This window comes from Scyliorhinus torazame, chromosome 11 (assembly GCF_047496885.1).
Source record: "Scyliorhinus torazame isolate Kashiwa2021f chromosome 11, sScyTor2.1, whole genome shotgun sequence".
NCBI lineage: Eukaryota > Metazoa > Chordata > Chondrichthyes > Carcharhiniformes > Scyliorhinidae > Scyliorhinus > Scyliorhinus torazame.
In genome coordinates this window covers 176,560,725-176,582,344 of record NC_092717.1, presented here as the reverse complement: position 1 = coordinate 176,582,344, position 21,620 = coordinate 176,560,725, and the positions used below count along the sequence as shown (strand labels likewise).

The 21,620-nt window shown below is 45.9% G+C and overlaps 1 protein-coding gene across 1 annotated transcript in view; it reads left to right on the top strand.

Annotated features, from left to right (window-relative positions):
- Positions 1-21,620, top strand: part of ccne2 (cyclin E2) — a 40,323-nt gene that overhangs the window by 16,397 nt on the left and 2,306 nt on the right. Inside the window, exons 9-11 of the mRNA XM_072468067.1 lie at positions 14,337-14,471; positions 15,414-15,525; positions 19,935-20,092. Coding sequence (XP_072324168.1) covers positions 14,337-14,471; positions 15,414-15,525; positions 19,935-20,092 — 405 coding nt within the window. The remainder of the gene's footprint in view (positions 1-14,336; positions 14,472-15,413; positions 15,526-19,934; positions 20,093-21,620) is intronic.

Sequence of the window (21,620 nt, the reverse complement as noted above, 5' to 3'; positions counted from 1 at the left end):
AGGAGGGAAATGGGCCTGTATGACCTGCATTGCAGTTGGTCTTTTTCCATCTTTAGGAGGTGCGATATCGTTGCCTCTGACATAGTCGGGGGCAGCTGCCCCCTTTCCCTCGCCTCATTAAAGGTTCTCATCAGTAGCGGGGCCAGCAAGTCCAAATATTTCTTATAGCATTCAACTGGGAATCCGTCTGGTCCCGGGGCCTTCCCCGCCTGCATGCTCCCAATCCCTTTCACTACTTCCTCTGTCTCAATCTGTGCTCCCAGCCCCACCCTCTCCTGCTCCTCCACCTTAGGAAATTCCAGCTGATCCAGAAAGCACATCATTCTCTCCTTCCCGTCCGGGGGCTGCGCTTCATATAGTCTTTCGTAAAATGCCTTGAACACTCCATTTACTCTCTCCGCTCCATCTCTCCCTCCTCATCTCTCACCCCCCCATCTCCCTCGCTGCTCCCCTTTTCCTCAGTTGGTGGGCCAACAACCTACTCTCCTTCTCCCCATATTCGCAGTGTACACCCTGTGCCTTCCTCCATTGTGCCTCTGCATTACCCGTAGTCAACAAGTCAAATTCTACATGTAGCCTTTGCCTTTCCCTGTACAGTCCCTCCTCCGGTGCCTCTGCGTATTGTCTGTCCACCCTCAGAAGTTCTTTCAACAACCACTCCCTTTCCCTACCCTCCTGCTTTCCTTTATGTGCCCTAATAGATATCAGCTCCCCTCTAACCACTGCCTTCAGCGCCTCCCAGACCACTCCCACCTGTACCTCCCCATTATCATTAAGTTCCAAGTACCTTTCAATACACCCCCTCACCCTTAAACACACCCCCTCATCTGCCAATAATCCCATGTCCATTCTCCAGGGTGGCAGCTGTTGTTTTTCTTCCCCTGTCTCCAGGTCCACCCAGTGTGGAGCGTGATCCGAGATGGCTATAGCCGTGTACTCCGTCCCCGTCACCTTTGGGATCAGTGCCCTTCCCAAAACAAAAAAATCTATTCATGAAAATACTTTGTGTACATAGGAGAAAAACGAAAACTCCTTACTCCTAGGTCTACTAAATCTCCAGGGATCTACTCCTCCCATCTGCTCCATAAAATCCTTAAGCACCCTAGCTGCAGCCGGCCTCCTTCCGGTCCTGGACCTCGATCTGTCCAGCCCTGGGTCCAGCACCGTATTAAAGTTTCCACCCATTACCAACTTCCCCACTTCTAGGTCCGGGATTCGTCCAAACATACGCCTCATAAAATTGGCATCATCCCAGTTCGGGGCATACACGTTCACTAATACCACCGCCTCCCCTTGCAATTTGCCACTCCCCATCACGTATCTGCCCCCACTATCCGCCACTATAGTCTTTGCCTCAAACATTACCCGCTTCTCCACTAGTATGGCCACCCCCCTGTTTTTTGCGTCTAGCCCCGAATGAAAGACCTGCCCCATCCATCCTTTGCGTAGTCTAACCTGGTCTATCAGCTTCAGATGCGTCTCCTGAAGCATAACCACATCTGCCTTAAGTTTCTTTAGGTGTGCGAGTACCCGTGCCCTCTTAATTGGCCCGTTCAGCCCTCTCACATTCCACGTGATCAACCGGGTTGGGGGGCTCTTTACCCCCCCCCCCTTGACGACTAGCCATTTCCTTTTTCAATCCAGCTCCTCACCCGGTTCCCACGTAGCTGTATCCCCCCCCAGGCGGTGCCCCCCCCCCCCCCTTCCCATACCAGCTCCCCCTTCTCCCCAGCAGCAGCAACCCAGTTAAACCCCCCCCCCCCGCCGCTAGATCCCAGGCTAGCGTAATTGCACCCCCCATGTTGCTCCCAGAAGTCAGCAAACTCTGGCCGACCTCGGCTTCCCCCCGTGACCTCGGCTCGCACTGTGCGAGGCCCCCTCCTTCCTGCTTCCCTGTTCCCGCTATGATTACCATAGCGCGGGAACACAGCCCGCGCTTCCCTTTTGGCCCCGCCCCCAATGGACGGCGCCCTCAGCTCCTCATCCTCCCTCACCCCCTCCCCCACGACATGGGGAAGAGAGAGAAGTTACAGGGTTACAGGTTTAACAACTTGGGAAGTCATCTCTTTCCCCCTTTTCCCCCCTTCATCCCACATATTCACCCCCCACCTTTGTCCCAAATGTTCTTTTTCTGGCCCGCTCACTCCAGCTTCTCGACAATAAATGTCCACGCCTCATCTGCCGTTTCGAAGTAGTGGTGTTTCCCTAGATGTGTGACCCACAGTCTTGCCGGTTGCAGCATTCCGAATTTGACCTTTTATGCAACACTGCCTTGGCCCGATTAAAGCTTGCCCTCCTCGCCACCTCCGCACTCCAATCTTGATATACGCGGATCACCGCGTTCTCCCACCTACTGCTCCGAGTTTTCTTTGCCCATCTGAGGACCATCTCTCTGTCCTTATATCGGAGAAATCTCACCACTATTGCTCGAGGAATTTCTCCAGCCCTCGGTCTTCGCGCCATAACCCGATAGGCTCCCTCCACCTCCAGCGGACCCGTTGGGGCCTCCGATCCCATTAACGAGTACAGCATCGTGCTCACATATGCCCCGACGTCCGCCCCTTCTGCACCTTCGGGAAGGCCAAGAATCCTTAGGTTCTTCCTCCTCGCATTATTCTCCAGCACCTCCAGCCTTTCCACACATCTTTTGTGTTGTGCCTCGTGGATCTCCGTTTTCACCACCAGGCCCTGTATGTCGTCCTCATTCTCAGCAGCCTTTGCCTTCACGACCTGAAGCTCCTGTTCCTGGGTCTTTTGCTCCTCCTTTAGCCTCTCAATTGCTTGTAATATCGGGGCCAACAGCTCCTTCTTCATCTCCTTTTTGAGTTCATCTACGCAACGCCGCAGGAACTCTTGTAGGTCAGGGCCCCATATTAAACTGCCTCCTTCCGACGCCATCTTGCTATGTGCCTGCCTTCCTGGCCGCTGCTCTAGAGGATCCACCGCAATCCGGCTACTTTCCTCTCTTTTTTCCATCCGTGTCCAGGGGGGATTCCCTTCTGGATTACCGCACAGTGTTATTTGCCGTTAAAATTGCCGATGGGACTCCTATTAAGAGCCCAAAAGTCAGTTCCACCGGGAGCTGCCGAAACGTGCGACTTAGCTGGTCATCGCCGCACCCGGAAGTCCCTCATTAAATGTTTTTAAGATAAAGATAGTTTTTTGAAGAATAAAGGTATTAAGGGTTATGGTGTTTGGGCCGGAAAGTGGAGCTGAGTCCACAAAAGATCAGCCATGATCTCATTGAATGGTGGAGCAGGTTCGAGGGGCCAGATGGCCTACTCCTGCTCCTAGTTCTTACGTTTAGGGGCTAGGCCAGCATCGGCGGGGTTGGCGCCAGCCGGTGCCGAAGGGCCTCTGCTGGCGCAAGTTGGCGCATGCGCGGGAGCGCCAGCGTATGCTGGCGTCATCCCAGCGCAGGAGCGGTTCTTCTCCGCGCTGGCCTTGGCGGACCGTTACACAGGCCGGCGCGGAGGGAAAGAGTGCCCCCACGGCACAGCCCCGCCCGCGGATCGCTGGGCCCCGATCGCGGGCGAGCCCACAGCCCCCCCCCCTCCCCGGAGCACTCCACAGGCCGCCCGCAGAGCCAGATCCTGCTGGGGCGGACCTGGTGTATTTTATGCCAGCGAGGCCCGCTGAAAATGGGCAGCCACTCGGCCCATCGCGGGGCCGGAGTATTGCCGGGGGGGGGGGGGGGGGCGGTGCCAACGGGCCACGACCGGTGCAACGCGATTCCCGCCCCCGCTGAAAAACCGGCGCTAGGGATCCGGCGGTTGGGGCGGGATTCATGCCGCCCCCCCCCCCCTTTCCGGCGATTCTCCGGGGGTCAGAGACTCCCACCTGTTATGTTTATGCACAGCAAGCTTCCAAAAGCAATGTAATAATGACCAGTTTTTTTTTGTGTGATGCTGATTTTTGGCCTAAATATAGGCCAAACCACCAGGAATATCTTCTCTTCAAAAAATAGTGCCAAGTGACTTCCTACTTGAGGGGAGACTTTTTTAAAATAAATTGCGTACACAATTTCTTTTCCAATTAAGGGGCAGTTTAGCGTGGTCAATCCACCTTCCTGCACATCTCTGGGTTGTGGGGGTGGCATCCATGCAGACACGGAGAATGTGCAAACTCCACACGGACAGTGACCCAGAGCCAGGGTTCGAACCCAGGTGCTCAGTGCAGTGAGGCAGCAATGCTAACCACTGTGCACCTTTGCCACCCGAGGGGAGACTTTTAACATTTATTCAATACCTCATTTAAAAGACAGTGCATAAGACAGTGTGTCATGCTCTCAGTATTGCACTAGTATGCCAGGTGAGAGTTTTGTGTTCTAGTCTCTAAAATGGGACTTGAACCCCAAACTTTCTGACTCTTGAGGCAGGCGTGTTACTCATTGAACCCGGCTGACACTAGCCATTGCTTGCGCAGCTGACAATTGCCTATCCCTAGTTGGCCTGTGAAACTGCTGGTGGGCCTGTCATCACTTCACTTCAGAGGGAAGTTGAGAGTCAACCACGTACATGTGTGACTCTAGTTGCACATTACTCTGACTGGTTAAGGACCGGGGGTTTCGTTCTCTAAAGGACATTATTGAACTAGTTGGATTTTTACAATAATTCAACATCTTTGTGGCCACAAAGTACCAACATTTATTTCCAGATTTCTTTTAACTGATTTACATATGAACTAGGAGTTGGCCATTTGGCCCTTCGAGTTTGCTCTGCCGTTTGATATGAATGGTTGATCTGATTATGGCCTGAACTCTACTTTCCTATCTAACTTCTAAATCATTGACTCCCTTGTCAATTATGAATTTATCTTGCTCATCCTTAGAAATAGTATTTGACCCTGCCTCCACTGGTCTCAGGGATGTTAGTCGGTGGAATATTCTTCTGCAAAGAGAAAACAAATTCTGCTCATCTCCGCACTAAATGGGAAAGCCTTTTTTTTAATCCGTGCCCTATTGTTCCATGAAATATCTTCTTAAATGTCTGCACTGCATCGCCCGTGTCCTACTCTTTGACCTAATTTTCCAGTTAATATTAGCCAGTTTTCATGCTTGGAATTGTTTTTAAGTTTGAAACACTGGTCTTCGACCCACTCGTTCTGAAACTGAATGTGAAATTCAATCATGTTATGATTACTCCTACCTAGAGGCTCCTTTACTAGGAGGTAATTAATTAATCCTGTCTCATTGCACATTAGCCGGTCTAGAATAGCATGCTCTGGTTGGATCTAGAGCATGCTACTGTAAAAATTGGCCCAAATGCACTCTGAACTCCTCTTCCAGGCTGCCTTTGCCAATATGATTTGTCCAATCAATATGTAGTTAATAAATACCACCTGTGATTATTCCGGTATCTTTCTTACAAGCTCCCATTATTTCTTCCCATATACTCTGCCCTGCAGTATAGTTACTGTTAGGGGGCCTGTAAAATACTGCCACCAGTGACTTCTTCCCTTTCCTATTTCTTATTTCTACCCAAAATGATTCTACATCTTGATCTTTAGAACCAAGTTATCTCTCTATTGTACGAATGCCTTAACAGAGCTACCCTACCACCTTGTCCTAGTTTGTCTTCCTTTCAAAATAGCAAATATCCCTTAATATTCCTGTCCCAGCCTTGGTCACTTTGCCACCATGTCTCTTGTAATGGCTATCAGATCAAAGATATTTATTTCTATCTGTGGTGACAATTGGTCAAATTCAGATACAGAGCTTTCAGTCCCTTTGTTTTATTACTTTTGCAAACAATGTCTTATGTGCTGTTGCAATACTTCCTTCACATCCCTGGACACTAAGGGGCAATTTAGATGACCAATTTACCTACCCTGTACATCTTTGGTCTGTGGGAGGCAATCGGAGCACCCGGAGGAAATCCAAGCAGACACTGGGAGAACGTACAAACTCCATACAGACAGCGACCCAAGGCCGGAACTGAACCCAGGACCCTGGCGCTGTGAGGCAGCAGTGCAAACCACTGTGCGACCGTGCCTTCTCCTTTCATAAAAACATAGAAAATAGGAGTAGGCCATTCGGGCCTTCGAGCCTGCTCTGCCATTCATTATGATCATGGCTGATCAACCAACATAGTAACCTTCCTGCTCTCTCTCTCTCTCTCTCTCTTTCCCCCCCCCCCCCATATCCTTGAATCCCTTTAGCCCCAAGAGCTACATCTAGCTTCTCCTTGAAAATATGCAGGGTGGGATTCTCCTGTCCGCCAGCCTGTTTTCCTGGGCGGCGTGCCCTCACCGGTCACGGGATTCTCTTCCTGCCAATGAGATTTCCCATTGTGGCCACCCCATGCCGCTGTTAAACCTGTGGCCGCGCTGCCAGCGGAACGGAGAATCCCACCTACAATGTTTTGGCCTCAACTACTTTCTGTGGTAGCGGATTCCATAGGATCATCACTCCCTCGGTGAAGAAATTTCTCCTCCTCTTAGTCCTAAATTGTTTACCCTGTATACTCAGACTATGATCCTGGTTATGAACTTCCCCACCATCGGGAACATCCTTTCTGCATCTACCCTGTCTAGTGATGTTAGAATTTTATAGGTTTCTATGAGATTATAAACTCCAGCGAGTACCATCCTAACTGACTCAATCTCTCTTCATATGTTCGTCCTGCCATCCCAGGAATCAGTCTGGTAAACCTTCGCTGCACTTTCTTTAGAGCAAGAACATCCTTCCCTTTAATTTACCAAAGCTTCCCTCACGTGAGGAGTCACCCCCACTATTTAGTATAAATTTCTCTCTACTGCCCTTTTCTACATTCAAAGTCTAGTTTCGAACGACCTTGCGATTTGAGCTTTCCATTCCCTGGAGTATTAGTCCAGGTCTCTGGGTTCCTGTTTCAGTAACCTAACCACTTTTCTAGTGTACCCTGTATGTTATCTGATACAAATTGAATACTTCATTCGCTTCCTCTCCGCTGAAGATGTTGACTGCTATGGGGTGTTGTTGCAATGTTACTGGCAGCCCCGTGTCTTGTCCAAGTGGGCTATTTTATTTTTGTGTTGACAAAGGTATTGAGTATCGTCCGGTTATTCAGTCTTGCATGGGCATCACAACCGAGCCCATCCCGTCTCTTGATGACTTGTCATTTTCTAACTGGGATGGACAGGGTGAGCAGGCACCAATTGAGGTGCCACCACTGTTGCCATGCACTTTATTTAAAAAAAAAAAAACACTAGTTCGATAATGCCATTTAGGGAAGGAAATCTGTCTTTGCCCAGTCTGGCAAATGTATGCAACTTTAATTGCACATCATAGATTATCCTAGATTATCATAGAACTTACAGTGCAGAAGGAGGCCACCCGGCCCATCGAGTCTGCACTGGCTCTTGGAAAGAGCACCCTACCCAAGGTCAACACCTCCACCCTATCCCCATAACCCAGTAACCCCACCCAACACTAAGGGCAATTTTGGACACTCGGCAATTTATCATGGCCAATCCACCTAACCTGCACATCTTTGGACTGTGGGAGGAAACCGGAGCATCCGGAGGAAACCCACGCACACACTGGGAGGATGTGCAGACTCCGCACAGACAGTGACCCAAGCCGGAATCGAACCTGGGACCCTGGAGCTGTGAAGCAATTGTGCTATCCACAATGCTACCGTGCCACATGTGTGGTTGCCTCTTAAACTTCCCTGTGGGATAATTGTTTAGTGGCAGCATGGTTTGATTTGCACATCAAGTGCACGTGATCGAGTGTGAGGCCAGATCTCTCATATTGCATGGCTTTCCCCCTGTGACACATGGATTTATATAGTGCCGTTGATGTAGAGAAACGGGTATAATCTGACAAAAATGGATGCTGAGCCGAAGGAGGCGAGATTAGGAGCATTGATCAAATGTTTGGTCGTTTTTAAAGAATGCCTCAAAAAAGTCGAGTGTGTAAGTGGAAAGCTTGTGGGGCAGAATTATAGAATGTACGGCCTAGATGGCATAAAGGTTATGTTGCTAATGTTGGCGTAAAAGAAGTGAGGAGGATAGATATGAGGCAAGGCTAAAGGAATGCAGGGTTAAAGGAGATCGTTCTGGAAGAGATTGTTGGAGGACAAGGAGTCAATATTGGTCATCCTGTACAGAGGGCTAAAGAGGACTGGTCCAAGATGGGATGCAGGTAGCAGAGTTTTGGATGAGCTGGAGTTTATAAAGTAATGTAGGAACTGGAGGCCATTTAGACCATAGTGTCTGTTTTGTCAGTTAATAGGTCATGGCTGACCTGCGACCTGTCCTGTGTTCCTTCATACCTTTGGTTAACAAACGTCTAAATTTCGGTTTTAAATTTAACAATGATTTTTCCAGAAATTAAACCTGATGTTAAGATTTCCAAACTTCAAATTTAACTTGGGGACTGAACCTTCTCAATGAGTGGAAATGGCCTTTCGCTATCTAACATAGCTGTTCCCCTTAAATATCTTAAGCTTCATTTGAATCACCACTTGAATGTCTAAATTTCAGGGAATGCAAACCTTTTTAAAAATAAATTTAGAGTACCCAATTAAGGGGCAATTTAGTGTAGCCAAGCCACCTACCCTGCACATCTTTGGGTTGTGGGGGTGAGACCCACGCAGACACGAGGAGAATGTGCAAACTCCACACTGATCAAACCTGGGTCCTCGGTGCTGTTAGGGAATGCAAACCTAGTTTGTGTGATTCTTCGCAATTTAACCTTGGGAGTCTTGGTAACATTTTGGTGAACCTACGCTGCACTCCTCCAATGTAAATATAAACTTCCGATGGTGTCCTGTCCAGAGCTGCTCACAATGCTCTAGGTGTAGTCTAACCAGAGCCTTGTATTCCAGTCCTCTAGATATAAAGAGCAGGATTCCATAAGCATTTCTGATTATTTTCTATACTTGCTCATGCCATTTTAATGATCTACATATCTGGATCATGGGGTACTGGAGAGTAGAGAATGGGAGGCCAAAAGAAAGACTTTCGTTTATATAGTGCTTTTCATTGCGACTGGACAACTAAAATGCTTTCTGGCCAGTGAAATACTTAAGAGTAGTCATGCAGGAAATGGTGGCTGCTCATTTGCACTCCGTAAACCCGCACAAACAGCAGCGTGGCAATGGTCAGATCATCTGTGTTTTGTGATGCTGATTGAGGGATAAATATTGACCAGGATTCTGAGGATAAATCCCCCGCTGTTCAAAATAGTGCTAAGGGATCTTTTTATGTCCACCTTTAGCAGGCAGGTGGGGCCTTGGTTTAATGCCTTATTTGAAAGGGTGTGGCTGGGCAGCCTGATAATCCAGAAGGTGAAGGGGTCACCCAAAGCTCTTGACCCACATTTTATTCTGCTCTCCGAGGATCTACATTTCAATTTCGAAATCACTGTTTTCCAGGAATGTTAGGACTCCGAGAGCATGAAAGGGTGGTTTGCTAGAATGATGTCAGGGACTTCAGTTATGGACGAGAGATTGTTATTTATAGTGCTACCATAATATGATAGAATTTTGCATCAAGCTGGAGAGTGAAGTAGTTGATTCTGAGACTAGGTTCCTGAATTTTAACAAAGGAAACCACAATGGTATGAGGCGCAAGTTAACTGTGATAGATTGGGAAATGTTACTTAAAGAGATGACAGTGGATAGACAATGGCCAACATTCAAGGAGTGCATGGGCGAACTACAACAATTGTTTATTCCTGTCTGGCACGAAAGTAAAATGGAAAAGGTGGCCAATCCATGTCTTGCAAGGGAAATTAGAGATGGTATCCGATCCAAGGAAGAAGTTTGCAAATTGGCCAAGAAAAACAACGGAGCAATTTAGAATTCAGCAAAAGATTGATTAAGAAGGGCAAAATAGAGTACGAGAGTAAGCTTGCGGGGAACTTAAACTGGCTGTAAACGTTTCTATAGGATTGGATTGGATTGAATTTTGTTTATTGTCATGTGTACCGAGGTACAGTGAAAAGTATTTTTCTGCGAGCAGCTCAACGGATCATTAAGTACATTAAAAGAAAAGGAAATAAAAGAAAATACATAATAGAGCAACACCAGATACACAATGTAACTACATAACACCGGCATCGGGTGGAGCATACGGGGTGTCGTGTTAATGAGGCCAGTCCATAAGAGGGTTGTTTAGGAGTCTGGTAACAGCAGAGAAGAAACTGTTTTTGAGTCTGTTTGTGCGTGTTCTCAGACTTTTGTATCTCCTGCCCGATGCAAGGTATGTGAAAAGAAAAAGATTGAAGACAAATGTAGGTCCCTTGCACTCTGAAACGGGGGTATTATAGGGAACAAAAGTGACTGAGGAACCAAACACCTATTTTGATTCTGTCTTCACAAACGAGGACACATTGTACACCAGAAATGTTGGGGAATGCAGGGTTTAGTGAGAAGGGGGACCTGAAAGAGATCAAATTGAGTAGAGAAATGGTTTTGGGGAAATTGATGGGATTGAAGGCTGATAAATCCCTGGGGCCTGATAATCTACATCTCAGAACACTTGAAGTGGCTCTAGAAATAGTGGATGCATTGGTGGTCATCTTCCAGGATTTTATAGACTCTGGAACAATCCCTGCAGATTGGAGGGTAGATAATATAACTTCACTATTTAGAAAAGGGGGTAGAGAGAAAACGAGGAATTATAGACAAGTAAGCCTGGGGTCAGTAGTGGGAAACCAGTGGATGTGGTATATTTGAACTTTCAGAAGGCTTTTGACAAATTCCCACATAAGAGATTAGTGTGTAAAATTAAAGTGCATGAGATTAGAGGTAATGTATTGAGGTGGATAGAAAACTGGTTGGCAGACAGGAAACAAAGAGTAGGAATTAATGGGTCTTTTTCAAATTGGCAGCCAGTGACTAGAGGGGTACCGCAGGGACCGGTGCTAAGACCCCAGATGTTCACAATGAATATTAATGATTTAGATGAGGGAACAAAATGTAATATCATAAAATTTGCAGATGACCTCCAGTTGGATGGGAGGGTGAGCTGTGAGGAGGATGCAGAAATCCTTCCGTGTGATTTGGACAAGTTGGATGAGTGGGCAAATGAATGGCAGATGCAGTACAATTTGGAGAAATGTGAGACAAAAACGAGAAGGCAGACTATTATCTGAAAGGCCATAACATAGGAGAGGGAATGTGCAATGAGACCTGGGTAATATTGTGTGCAGTTTTCATCTCCTTATCTGAGGAAGGATGTTCTTGCTAGGGAGGGAGTGCAGTGAAGGTTTACCAGACTGATTCCTGCGATGGTGGGATTGATGTATGAAGAGAGATTGAATTGGTTAGGATTATATTTGCTGGAATTCAGAGGAATGAGGGGGGAATCTCATAGAAACCTGTAAAATTCTAACCGAACTAGACGGTAGGTGCAGGAAGGATGTTCCCAATGGTGGGTGTGTCCAAAACCAGGGGTTACAGTCTGAGGATGAACGGTAGACAATTTAGGACAGATGAGGAGAAATTTCTTCACCCAGAGTGGTTAGCTGGTGGAATTCATTACCCCAGGAAGTAGTTGAGGCCAAAACATTGTGGGCGGAATTCTTCAATCCTGAGGCTAAGGGAAGGATTCTCCAGCGCCGAAATAGAGTTCGGTGATCGGCCGGAGAATCCACATTGCCGCCAAAATCGGTCGGTGCTGCTTTTGCGATGCTCCGCCCCCTCCAAAACGAGTACGCCGTTGGGACCCCCGATGGGCCGAGTTCCCGACGGCGTGGGGCGTGTGTGGTATTATTTCTGCAGCCGTATCCGCAGCTAGAGCTGGGGGCTCTACGCTGCGTGCCTGCCAGCCCCCACCAGATGGAGGACTGATGGCCGTTTTGCGCCGCCTTTTCGGTCATAAAAAGCCACTGTTCCTACGTCAGCGTCAGCACATAGTCTCCCAAACGGAGAATCCAGTCCGAAGTGTTGACACCGGGTCAGAATTCATGGACTTTCATAACAGCAAAACGTGCGCCGAACCTGGACTGATTCAGCGACTGGGGAGGGGCTAGCACCATTGCCACGTGGAACACAATCGATTCCAATGAAAAACAGTGTGGGACTCGCCGGGTCCCTGATTGACACTTGGGGAGGCTGACAGATGTACACATTACAATTCCCACAGGCACTGATCCCAGCCAACAAGATGGCACTGGTTGTGCTGGTGCACGCCCATACAGCTGAATCGTCAGCTGGGGCCAGAAGGCATCTCTGGGAGTGGTCTGGGGGGACGCCTATACAACCCGCGGTGTGCATGGCTGCCTTTCTGATTGCAGCAATGGTGCTTCTTGCCCATCCACCGCCCACCTCCTAGCCCCCCCCCCCCCCCCCCCCCCCCCCGGCCCTGGCAGAAGCCCCCTGGCCAGCAGCACAACTGTCAGAAAACTATGGTGATGCTGGACACTTTCCGTACCATCCCCCCCCCCCCCCCCCCCCCCCCCCCGCAAGCCACGACGCCAGTTTCACAATTTTTAAAAGCACAAGTGAACCGTGCCGTTGGGAACTCGGCCTATCAGAGGCGGAGAATCGTGGAGGCACCGGAGAATACCGGGTTAGGCCCGCTGAAATGCAAAATTTACTGTACATGCATTCCGGACCACATTGACGCCGCTGTCAAGGTGAAGAATTGCGATTTGCGATCTGGTGGCAAATCAGCGCCCACCACAAATTTCGGTTAGAACCTATTCTCTGCACAATCATGTTTCACGATTTCGGAGTCATCCAACGGAGAATCCTGCCCTGTATATTTTCAAGAAGTAGTTAGATATAGTATTTTGGGAAGGGCTGAATGGGGGCTCCTATTTTCTATGTTTCTAGAAGGTTGAGGTGAGATTTAATAGAGGTTTTGAAAACTAGGGAGGTAATTGGCGTAACTGTTTCGATTGGCCAGTAACCAGAGGACCAAGATGTAAATTTATTGGCAAAAGAAAAAGGGGGGGGGGGGGGAGAGCAGGTTTAACAAAGTTATTTAATTTTCTTTATTCTTGGGCTGTGGGCACCTTGAGCTGAATGGCTTAAAGGTCAATCACATTACTGTGGATCGGCAGACACATGTAGGCCGATGGCTGATTTCCTTCCCTAAAGGACATATGAACTGTTGTGTTGGGTGTTCTGCTATACAAACGAACCAACACGGTTGTAGATGGTACAACTCTGTTTTATTATTCTTGTTTACATCTACTGTATACTTCTGGCTGTGGTTCGTACTTTACCAGTTAACCTGTGGACCCAGCCCTAGCACTATCTTAGAGAGGCACTCAGCACATGGTGTATGTCTGAGTGGCATGCTGTGAGCTCTGTGCTCTGAGCTATCTCCTGCTGGAATGAGCGGGAACTGTGGTGTTCCCTGTTTTATAGTGCGTGTGCTCTCACTGGTGATTGGCTGTGATGTTGCGTGTGTGTTGATTGGTCCATTGATCTGTCCATCAGTGTGTGTGTGTGTTTGCACCATGATATGTTTATATAAATATCATGACATGAACCAGGCGGGTTTTTGCACTAATCGATGCCATGAGATCTTTCAGTGTGATTTTGAACTAGTGTCCCCAGTGCATTAGCCCGGTTCTCTGGGCGTTTTATGGTCGCCATTACAGAGATTAGCTTTCAAATCCGTATTTTATTAATAGAATTTAAATTCCACCAGCTGCCATGGTGCAATTTGAACCCATGTCCCCAGAGCATTAGTCTGGGTCTCTGGATTGCTGGTCCAGTGGCATTACCACCATGTAACCGTTTTTCCATAAAGTGATGATTGATCTGGGTGGCACTGCCTGAACAGTTAGAGGAAGCAGATTTGTCGTAACTCTCTGTACTTGAAATGGAAAACTTTTAGGGGCATAGAGATGGTGCATGGGCTGGGACTGATTTGAATATCTTTCAAAAAGATGGCTCTGGCAAGATGGACCAATTCCCTCCTATGCTATATGAATCTGCGATAATCTTGTCTCCTAGCATGTTGCCATTCAACTTTTATTTAGTCCTGGGAATGTAAACAACGAGGATAGCAACACTTCAGGGAGGCATAAATTGGTGAAATGGGCAGATTAAATTTAATGCGGAGAAGTTTGAAGTGATACATATTGGTGGGAATAATGAAGGGAGGTGATATGGCCAGGAATGGTACAATTTTTATGGGTGAAAGAATACAGACTTCGAGAGGGTTTACAACACAAGGCTTTGACAGCAGGACTGGTTAAGAAGGCTGTTTTAATAAAAAAGACATTGCGGATCCTTAAAAATAGAGGAAGCTGCATCAAACTCCTGCAAGGTTCTCTCATCTAATGTTGCAGTTGCACAACAGCAAAAGTGCTAGGGAGAGGGTGCTGAGAAAATTGCAAATAACGGCTTGTACAAAACGATTTATGTATATTTCTTCTTTTTAAGGCCTTAAACTGGGAACTGTGTCCAGTGACTATTATTTGCTGGTTGAACCTTTATCTTCAAATAATCTGTTTAAAAGAAGTACCCAACATGTCGCTGCCTCAGTACTCTCAAGAAACCTTTATACAGATTGCACAGGTAATTACTTTCAGCATTAAGTGTCCATTTTACAGTTAAATCCGCAGCTGCCCTCAATGTTTCTTCTTCACCTGCAGTACCTATTGTGTAGACAAAATTATTTAAATGTTAAGCTGCTACAGAAATCATTTTAAAATGTTCGACCAAAGCCATCAATGGACACGCTGGGAAATCTTCTGGCTGTTTTTATTTGATTTTGATCTACAATTTATGTGCTTTTTTTGGTGGGTTTTTTTTTGTTTGGTATTTTATTTGTACATTTAATTTGATCAGTGACTTAACTGGTTTCCTATCCAAACATCTTTTTAAAACTCAGCTTTTGCTGAAAATAAATTGTATTTTACCAAGCCATAGTTCAGTGATGTGGATAGCAGTATCAATTGTGTGACCTTAACTGAAGTGATCACAATACTTTTGGATGGAAAAGTTTGCCCAAAATCAATTTTCTGACCTTGCTAATGATTCTGTATTTTGGGTGCAAGGTGGAGTGACTGGGTATGAATTTGCTGTGCTGCCTCCATAAACACCTCTGCTCTTGGTGCCAATTTGAGTCCTTTCCTCCCTCACCTAGCTACCACTTCAAAGGACTTAAATCATATCCCACTGCATATCCCTCAATGCTCTTCTAATTCTTGCTCTGCCCCATTATACTCCAAGCATTGTTGGACATACTGATCACTTCCTATTTGCTGGATAACCAGTTTTCTCTCTAATTATGGAAATTTTCATCTCCACTTAACACCTCACCTTCAATCAGAAGCTTTTGAAGAGATTTGCTGGCTTTGTTGCACTGCTGTCCATTTTTAAAATGTTCATGTTAATTTAGAACCAGGATGCCAAAATGCACTACTTTGCCAATTGCTGTTTTAAAGCACAGGTTTTGTAATGATACAAGTACAAATATCATCGCTCATTATCTATTTTTGAACTTTTTCTGTGCAGCTTTTAGATTTATGTATCCTTGATGTAGAGAGTTTGAGTTTCTCGTATGGTGTGCTGGCCGCTGCTGCTATTTGCTACTACACATCTATAGAAGATACTTTCAAAGCTTCAGGTATGGAGGTTCTTGCTTCAGATGTACATTTGATTGCGTATGTGCAATTTTAGGTTTCAATGTGTATAGCTCCAAGCAGAGCATATGAAGAGCACTTGCATTCGCACACCTAATATTCTAGGTACTGCCTGAATGAATGAGGCCAAATTACAGGCAGCTGTAGATCCATGTCTATTTCTTGAATGGAGAGCTCTATTTGTTTTGGTTGGGGTAGACATTGTACTAAAGGTAGGTACTGTATAATACTAATCCGGATCAGAGTGGTCTCATGTACTAGTTTCAATCGCTTAAGGGGTTCAGGAACTTCATTCCATGCACGCTAATTGTCCTGTGTTGTTAAGTCTCATATTATTTCTTTCATGCTTTTTTGGTGGGATAGGCATGAGGGGTTATGCATTGTAAAGCACCACATTGTATAGGATGGGCTGAATAGACCAGTGAGTCTTTTCCAGTTCCTCACAGATCACGTGTGTGTAATTAGGATCAAAGTTATCCAAATCTATTTGCTTGACACAATATTGTTTCCTATCATTTTGAACTACATTGGGACCCAGCTCCCTGAAGTGAAAGAATGGTTCCACCCAACTCCAATAATTGCAATATAAATAAAGTCAATATTCTAAATACAAGGACCTGTTATAGTCCTGTAAATAATCACAATGCATTGGATGATGTATTTGGCATGTACATGAGGTCTGGCCCTAACCTGCCTTCTAATGTTGGTCTGGTCTGGCACGATCCCAAAATCTACAAAGGCACCTTGTCCATTAAGCATGTGGGACTATCTTGTGCAAACCTATTTGTAATTTTTCTTCCTCATAAATAACAATGATGTGGAGATGCCGGCGTTGGACTGGGGTGAGCACAGTAAGAAGTCTTATAACACTAGGTTAAAGTCCAACAGGTTTGTTTCAAACACTAGCTTTCGGAGCATGGCTCCTTCCTCGGGCGAATCCTGGTGTTGTAAGACTTCTTACTATAAATAAGTGAATGACTTGTAGTTCAGAAATGCACTTTAGATGTCTTGGGAATATGAACGTGAGTTATAGTCAAGCAAGTTCTTTTTTCATGGGTGTCATTGAAAAATTGCTGTACTTTCTGTTGGGGATTCACAGTATTGTGAGCCCAGGTCAGTGGAGTGGTGAAGGTGGCACTCCAGGTTTGGAGTTCTATAACCCAGCAAAAGGAAGTCTGCTTTCGACCTGATGCTAAGTGACATTTAAAGAGAAAATGGGATTCCTGAATTACTTTTACTCTACCTTCCTCACCCAATCCTGTAAATTGTCACTGCCTACGATACCTTGGAAGCTACCAGTTGGTCCAAGTTCTTATTCCACCATAATAACACAATCCAATTTGTCCAGGTGTTGTATTTTTGCTGTTGCATAAGCAACTACTTTCTCAGTGCTTTTTGAAACAATTTCTTTTGACAAACGTTTTAAAATTTCCTCCTTTTGCAACCAGCCTATTGCTGTATGCAGTAGTAACTGCATCGTGGCAGATTACTTAATTGTTTCTCTGGCACTAAGATTTGGAAAAGTAGTTTTTGAGCCAGCAGCTTTATCAATGCCTGTTCCAAACCTCCAGCTACTGCCTGAGAGTCTGAATCTGGTCAATAGTGAGAAGCAGTGAGACCTATTACAAGATTTTCCAGTTGCTACATACTCCAAACTCCAGTGCATTGATGACAGAAATCTAATCAAAATCAGAACACTTGCAGGAGAAACTAAGTACTTAGTATCTCTGCCCAGGTGCCACGATGCGTTGTGGTAGGAGCCATCTTGCAGACTGTACAGGTGGCTGCAGTTAGCATCTCTAAATATATCACACAGCTTTACAGGATGCTTTGGAAATGATTTGCAGCATGGTGCTCAGAGAGCAATCTTTATTCTGTACGCTCCCATGCAATTTCCTGGCCATTGCAGTTTAGTACATGGATATTCAAATGGGCTGTTCAGCACAACCAGGCTGCTTTTGCTTATCCCTATGAACACTGGTCATATTTGTGAATATGATTCATCTCTTGCCTTCTGTAGTCATCTGTTCCTGATTGCCACTGCTAATTGCTTTTCTTGTGGTCTTATTCAATACATCACTGTAGTCCCCTCACATCATAGAATTTACAGTGCAGAAGTAGGCCATTTGGCCCATCGAGTCTGCACCGGCTCTTGGAACGAGCACCCTACCCAAGGTCAACACCTCCACACTATCCCCATAACCCAGTAACCCCACCCAACACTAAGGGAAATTTTGGACACTAAGGGCAATTTATCATGGCCAATCCACCTAACCTGCACAGCTTTGGACTGTGAGAGGAAACCGGAGCACCCGGAGGAAACCCACGCACACACTGTGAGGATGTGCAGACTCCGCACAGTGACCCAAGCCGGAATGGAACCTGGGACCCTGGAACTGTGAAGCAATTGTGTTATCCACAATGCTACCGTATAAATTCCTGGGGCAGGATTCTCTGTTGACTGACGCCGAAATGTGATTGTGCAGAGAATATGTTCCGACACCAAAATCGCAATTCTCCGTTATCTCGACAGTGGCGCCAATGTGGTCTGGAACACACGCAAATGGTGTTTACTGTACATGTCATTAGCGGGCCCGATCCAGTATTCTCCGGGGCAGCCGCCTCCGATGGGCCGAGTTCCTGACGGCATAGTTCACTTTGTGCTTTTAAAAATCGTGAAACCGTTGTTGTGGATGCCGAGTGAGAAAGTGGGGATACGGAAAGTGTCCAACATTGCCATACATTGTTAACAGTTGTGCCGCTGGCTGGGGGCTTCTGCCAGGGCTGGGGGGAATAGCGGGGCGGGGGGTGGCCAGGAGTTGGACTGGCATGGAACATCATTGCCGTAGCCGACAAGGCAGCTATGCAGCTGTGCACGCTGCTGACAGCCCACTGTGAACTTAGGGCTACGGATCGGATAGGTGTCCCCCCCCCCCGCTGACCCATCAGCTGTATGGCACACTCCAGCACAACCAGTGCCATCTTGTTGGCTGGGATGAGTGTGTGTGTGTGTGTGGATTGTAATGTGTATATTCGGCTGCAGCTTGACAGCCTCCTGAGTGTCAATCAGAGACCTGGCGAATCCTGCACTGAATTTCATTGGAATAGATTGTGTTCCACGTGGCACTGGTGCTAGTCGCTCCAGTCGCCAAATAGGTTCAGCGCCAGTTTTGTTGTTGTGAAAATCCACTAATTTTAAAAAATAATTTAGAGTACCCACTTCATTTTTTCCAATTAAGGGGCAATTTAGCATGGCCAATCCACCTGGCCTGCACATCTTTTGGGTTGTGGGAGTGAAACCCATGTAAACACGGGGAGAATGTGCAAACTCCACACTGACAAGTGACCCAGAGCCGGGATTGAACCTGGGACCTCAGCGCCGTGAGGCTGCAGGGCTAACCCATTGCACCACTGTGCTGCCCCAAAATCTACAGATTCTGCCCTGGCATCAACACTTGGTCTCAGGAATGGAGAATCGCACCCCTTGAGTTTGATGCCCTCACCTAGTGGAAAGCGTAACATGGGTGGTTGCAAGATTAGTTGAGACATATGATTGGAACAGAAGAGAAACATATTCTTATAATAGTGGCACACCACTTCTGGACATGGAAAAGTGCCAGAGAACATTTTGTGTAGCATATTCTGTTAGTCAGAAATCTACTATTTCTGAAATAGCTAAAATGTTGCCAGCGTGTTTATCAAAGATACTCCTTTGCTAAACACTGGTCTGATGTGCACAGGAGTTGTTTTGAAATGAGCGCAACATGGTATATTTAGCAGGCCAATTGTTGAAATGGCATGTACTGCAAATGCTCCCTCCTCGAATCAGTGGATCTTAATTGCATTTGGCATTTGAAGGGGCTGGTTTAGCACAGGGCTAAATCGCTGGCTTTGAAAGCAGACCAAGGCAGGCCAGCAGCATGGTTCAATTCCTGTACCAGCCTCCCCGAACAGGTGCCAGAAAGTGGTGACTAGGGGCTTTGCACAGTAACTTCATTTGAAGCCTACTTGTGACAAGTGATTTTCATTTCATTTATTTTTATGTTGTCTGAACTTAATTCAGAAATAATGGCCAATCTAACATTTTGAAATGATACAATACAAAGCTTATCTTGTTTTTAAAAATTGTATGGAGCATTGATTTCAGTGCACTCAAGAAATTATGGAGAGTGAGTCAATCATTTTAGCTCCTGCAATCCTTGGTGTATTTGTTTTTTATATTGGCATCCGAGTTGTTTTTAGGTTGTATTGTTTTTATCTTTTATTGTGAAATCCATTTAAAACTACAATTTACTTGCAATTGCATAGTCACAATATTGATTGAAAATGAATAAACTGGTTATTTTTATGTACTTCTAAATGTTCTGTTCTGAACGATTTGCTGTGGTTCTAGGTCTGGGATGGGAGAGCATTTCCACATGCTTTAACTGGATGATACCTTTTGCTAAGACACTGAGAGAAGGTAATCCATTAAAGTTAAGAAATTTCAAGCAAGTGGCTGATGAAGACAGGCATAACATTCAGACACATACGAAGTACTTAGATTTGCTGGTGAGTTATTTTAACTTCAATTTATCCATTATTAAGGTGGAGAGGATTTAAAAAATATTAACTTGGAACATTGTTCTTTTGCCTTGAGGAACTAGTTCAGTAGTAATGTTTGTTTTTCTGTCCCTTCCATTCCTATTTAATTTTATGCATATGAAGCTGTACTCCAGACAGCACCCTTGAATGATTTGACATCAAATCACAGGAAGGCAGATTATAGTAGCATCTAAGAGTGGAGGTTTAAAAAGGGGATACTAGACAGCTAAAAGATGAGGTTGATGGCAACAGTTTTGAAGGGAATTGGGGTTACACGAGACCAGAATTTGAGAAGTACTGCTGCATTCTTAGAAGATTGTAGGGATGGGGTTATGGAACATGAGGATGGTTGTTCGATGAGTAGTTAATGTATGCCAGTGATGGAACTGTGGTGTGAGTTAAGAATAGGCAGCAGAGTTTTGAATGAAGTGACACCTATGGAAGAGTTGAGTCAGTTTTCCTGATGGTTTCTGGCTAGACAGGAAACAGATCAACTCTGCCTTGGTTTGCCTAAGATCACAATCCTCTTCAGCCGATTTGATCTAATCATTCCAAAATATCAATCTACTAACTTGAGACTTTGATCTGAATAATACAGCAGGTAGAGCCTTGTGGTTTGATACAATGCCTACAGCATGCCAGGCAGCAAAGAGTATTTTGGGTTGGAAAAGGCAAATGGAAGATACAGAAGATGCCTGCGACCCAAAGAGCCATTAGAAGGAAGCTGAATAACAGTAATAGTCTTGTTTCACACGGTCATACACCACAGAAAAGGACCTTCGCCCAGCATGTTTGTGCCAGTCAAAAACAACCACCTAACTATTCTAATATCCCATTTTTCCAGCATTTGGCCCATCGCCTTGTGCACTTGCAATAACAAGGCGTACATCTAAATACTTAAATGTTATGAGGTTCTCTACCTCCACCACCCTCTGGGTAAAAAGGTCCCTCCCATCCCCTCAAAACCTGCCCTTTACCTTAAAGCTATGCCCCCGGTCATTGATCCCTCCACCAAGGGGAAAAGTTTCTTCCCGTCTTCTCTATCTCTGCCTCATAATTTTATTCATCTCAATCCTGTTCTCCCTCAGTCTCCTCTGCTCCAAGGAAAGCAATCCAATTTCTCTTCATAACTAGTCTCAGCTCTCGTAAATCTCCTCTGCACCCTTTCCAGTGCTATTAAATCATTCTTATGTGGATTAACCAATGTTTTATACAGTTCCAGCATAACCTCCCTGCTCTTAAACTCTATGCCTTGGCTGATAAAGGCACGTATACCAAATGCCTTTTAAAAAAAAAAATATATATATATATATATAATAATTCAGTACCCAATTATTTTTCTCCCCCCCCCCCCCCCCCCCCCCAATTACAGGGCAAATTAGTGCTGCCAATCCCCCTAACCTGTACATCTTTGAATTGTGGGGGTGAAACACATGCAGACATGGGGAGAATGTGCAAACTCCACGCTGACAGTGATCTGGGGCCGGGAGCGAAC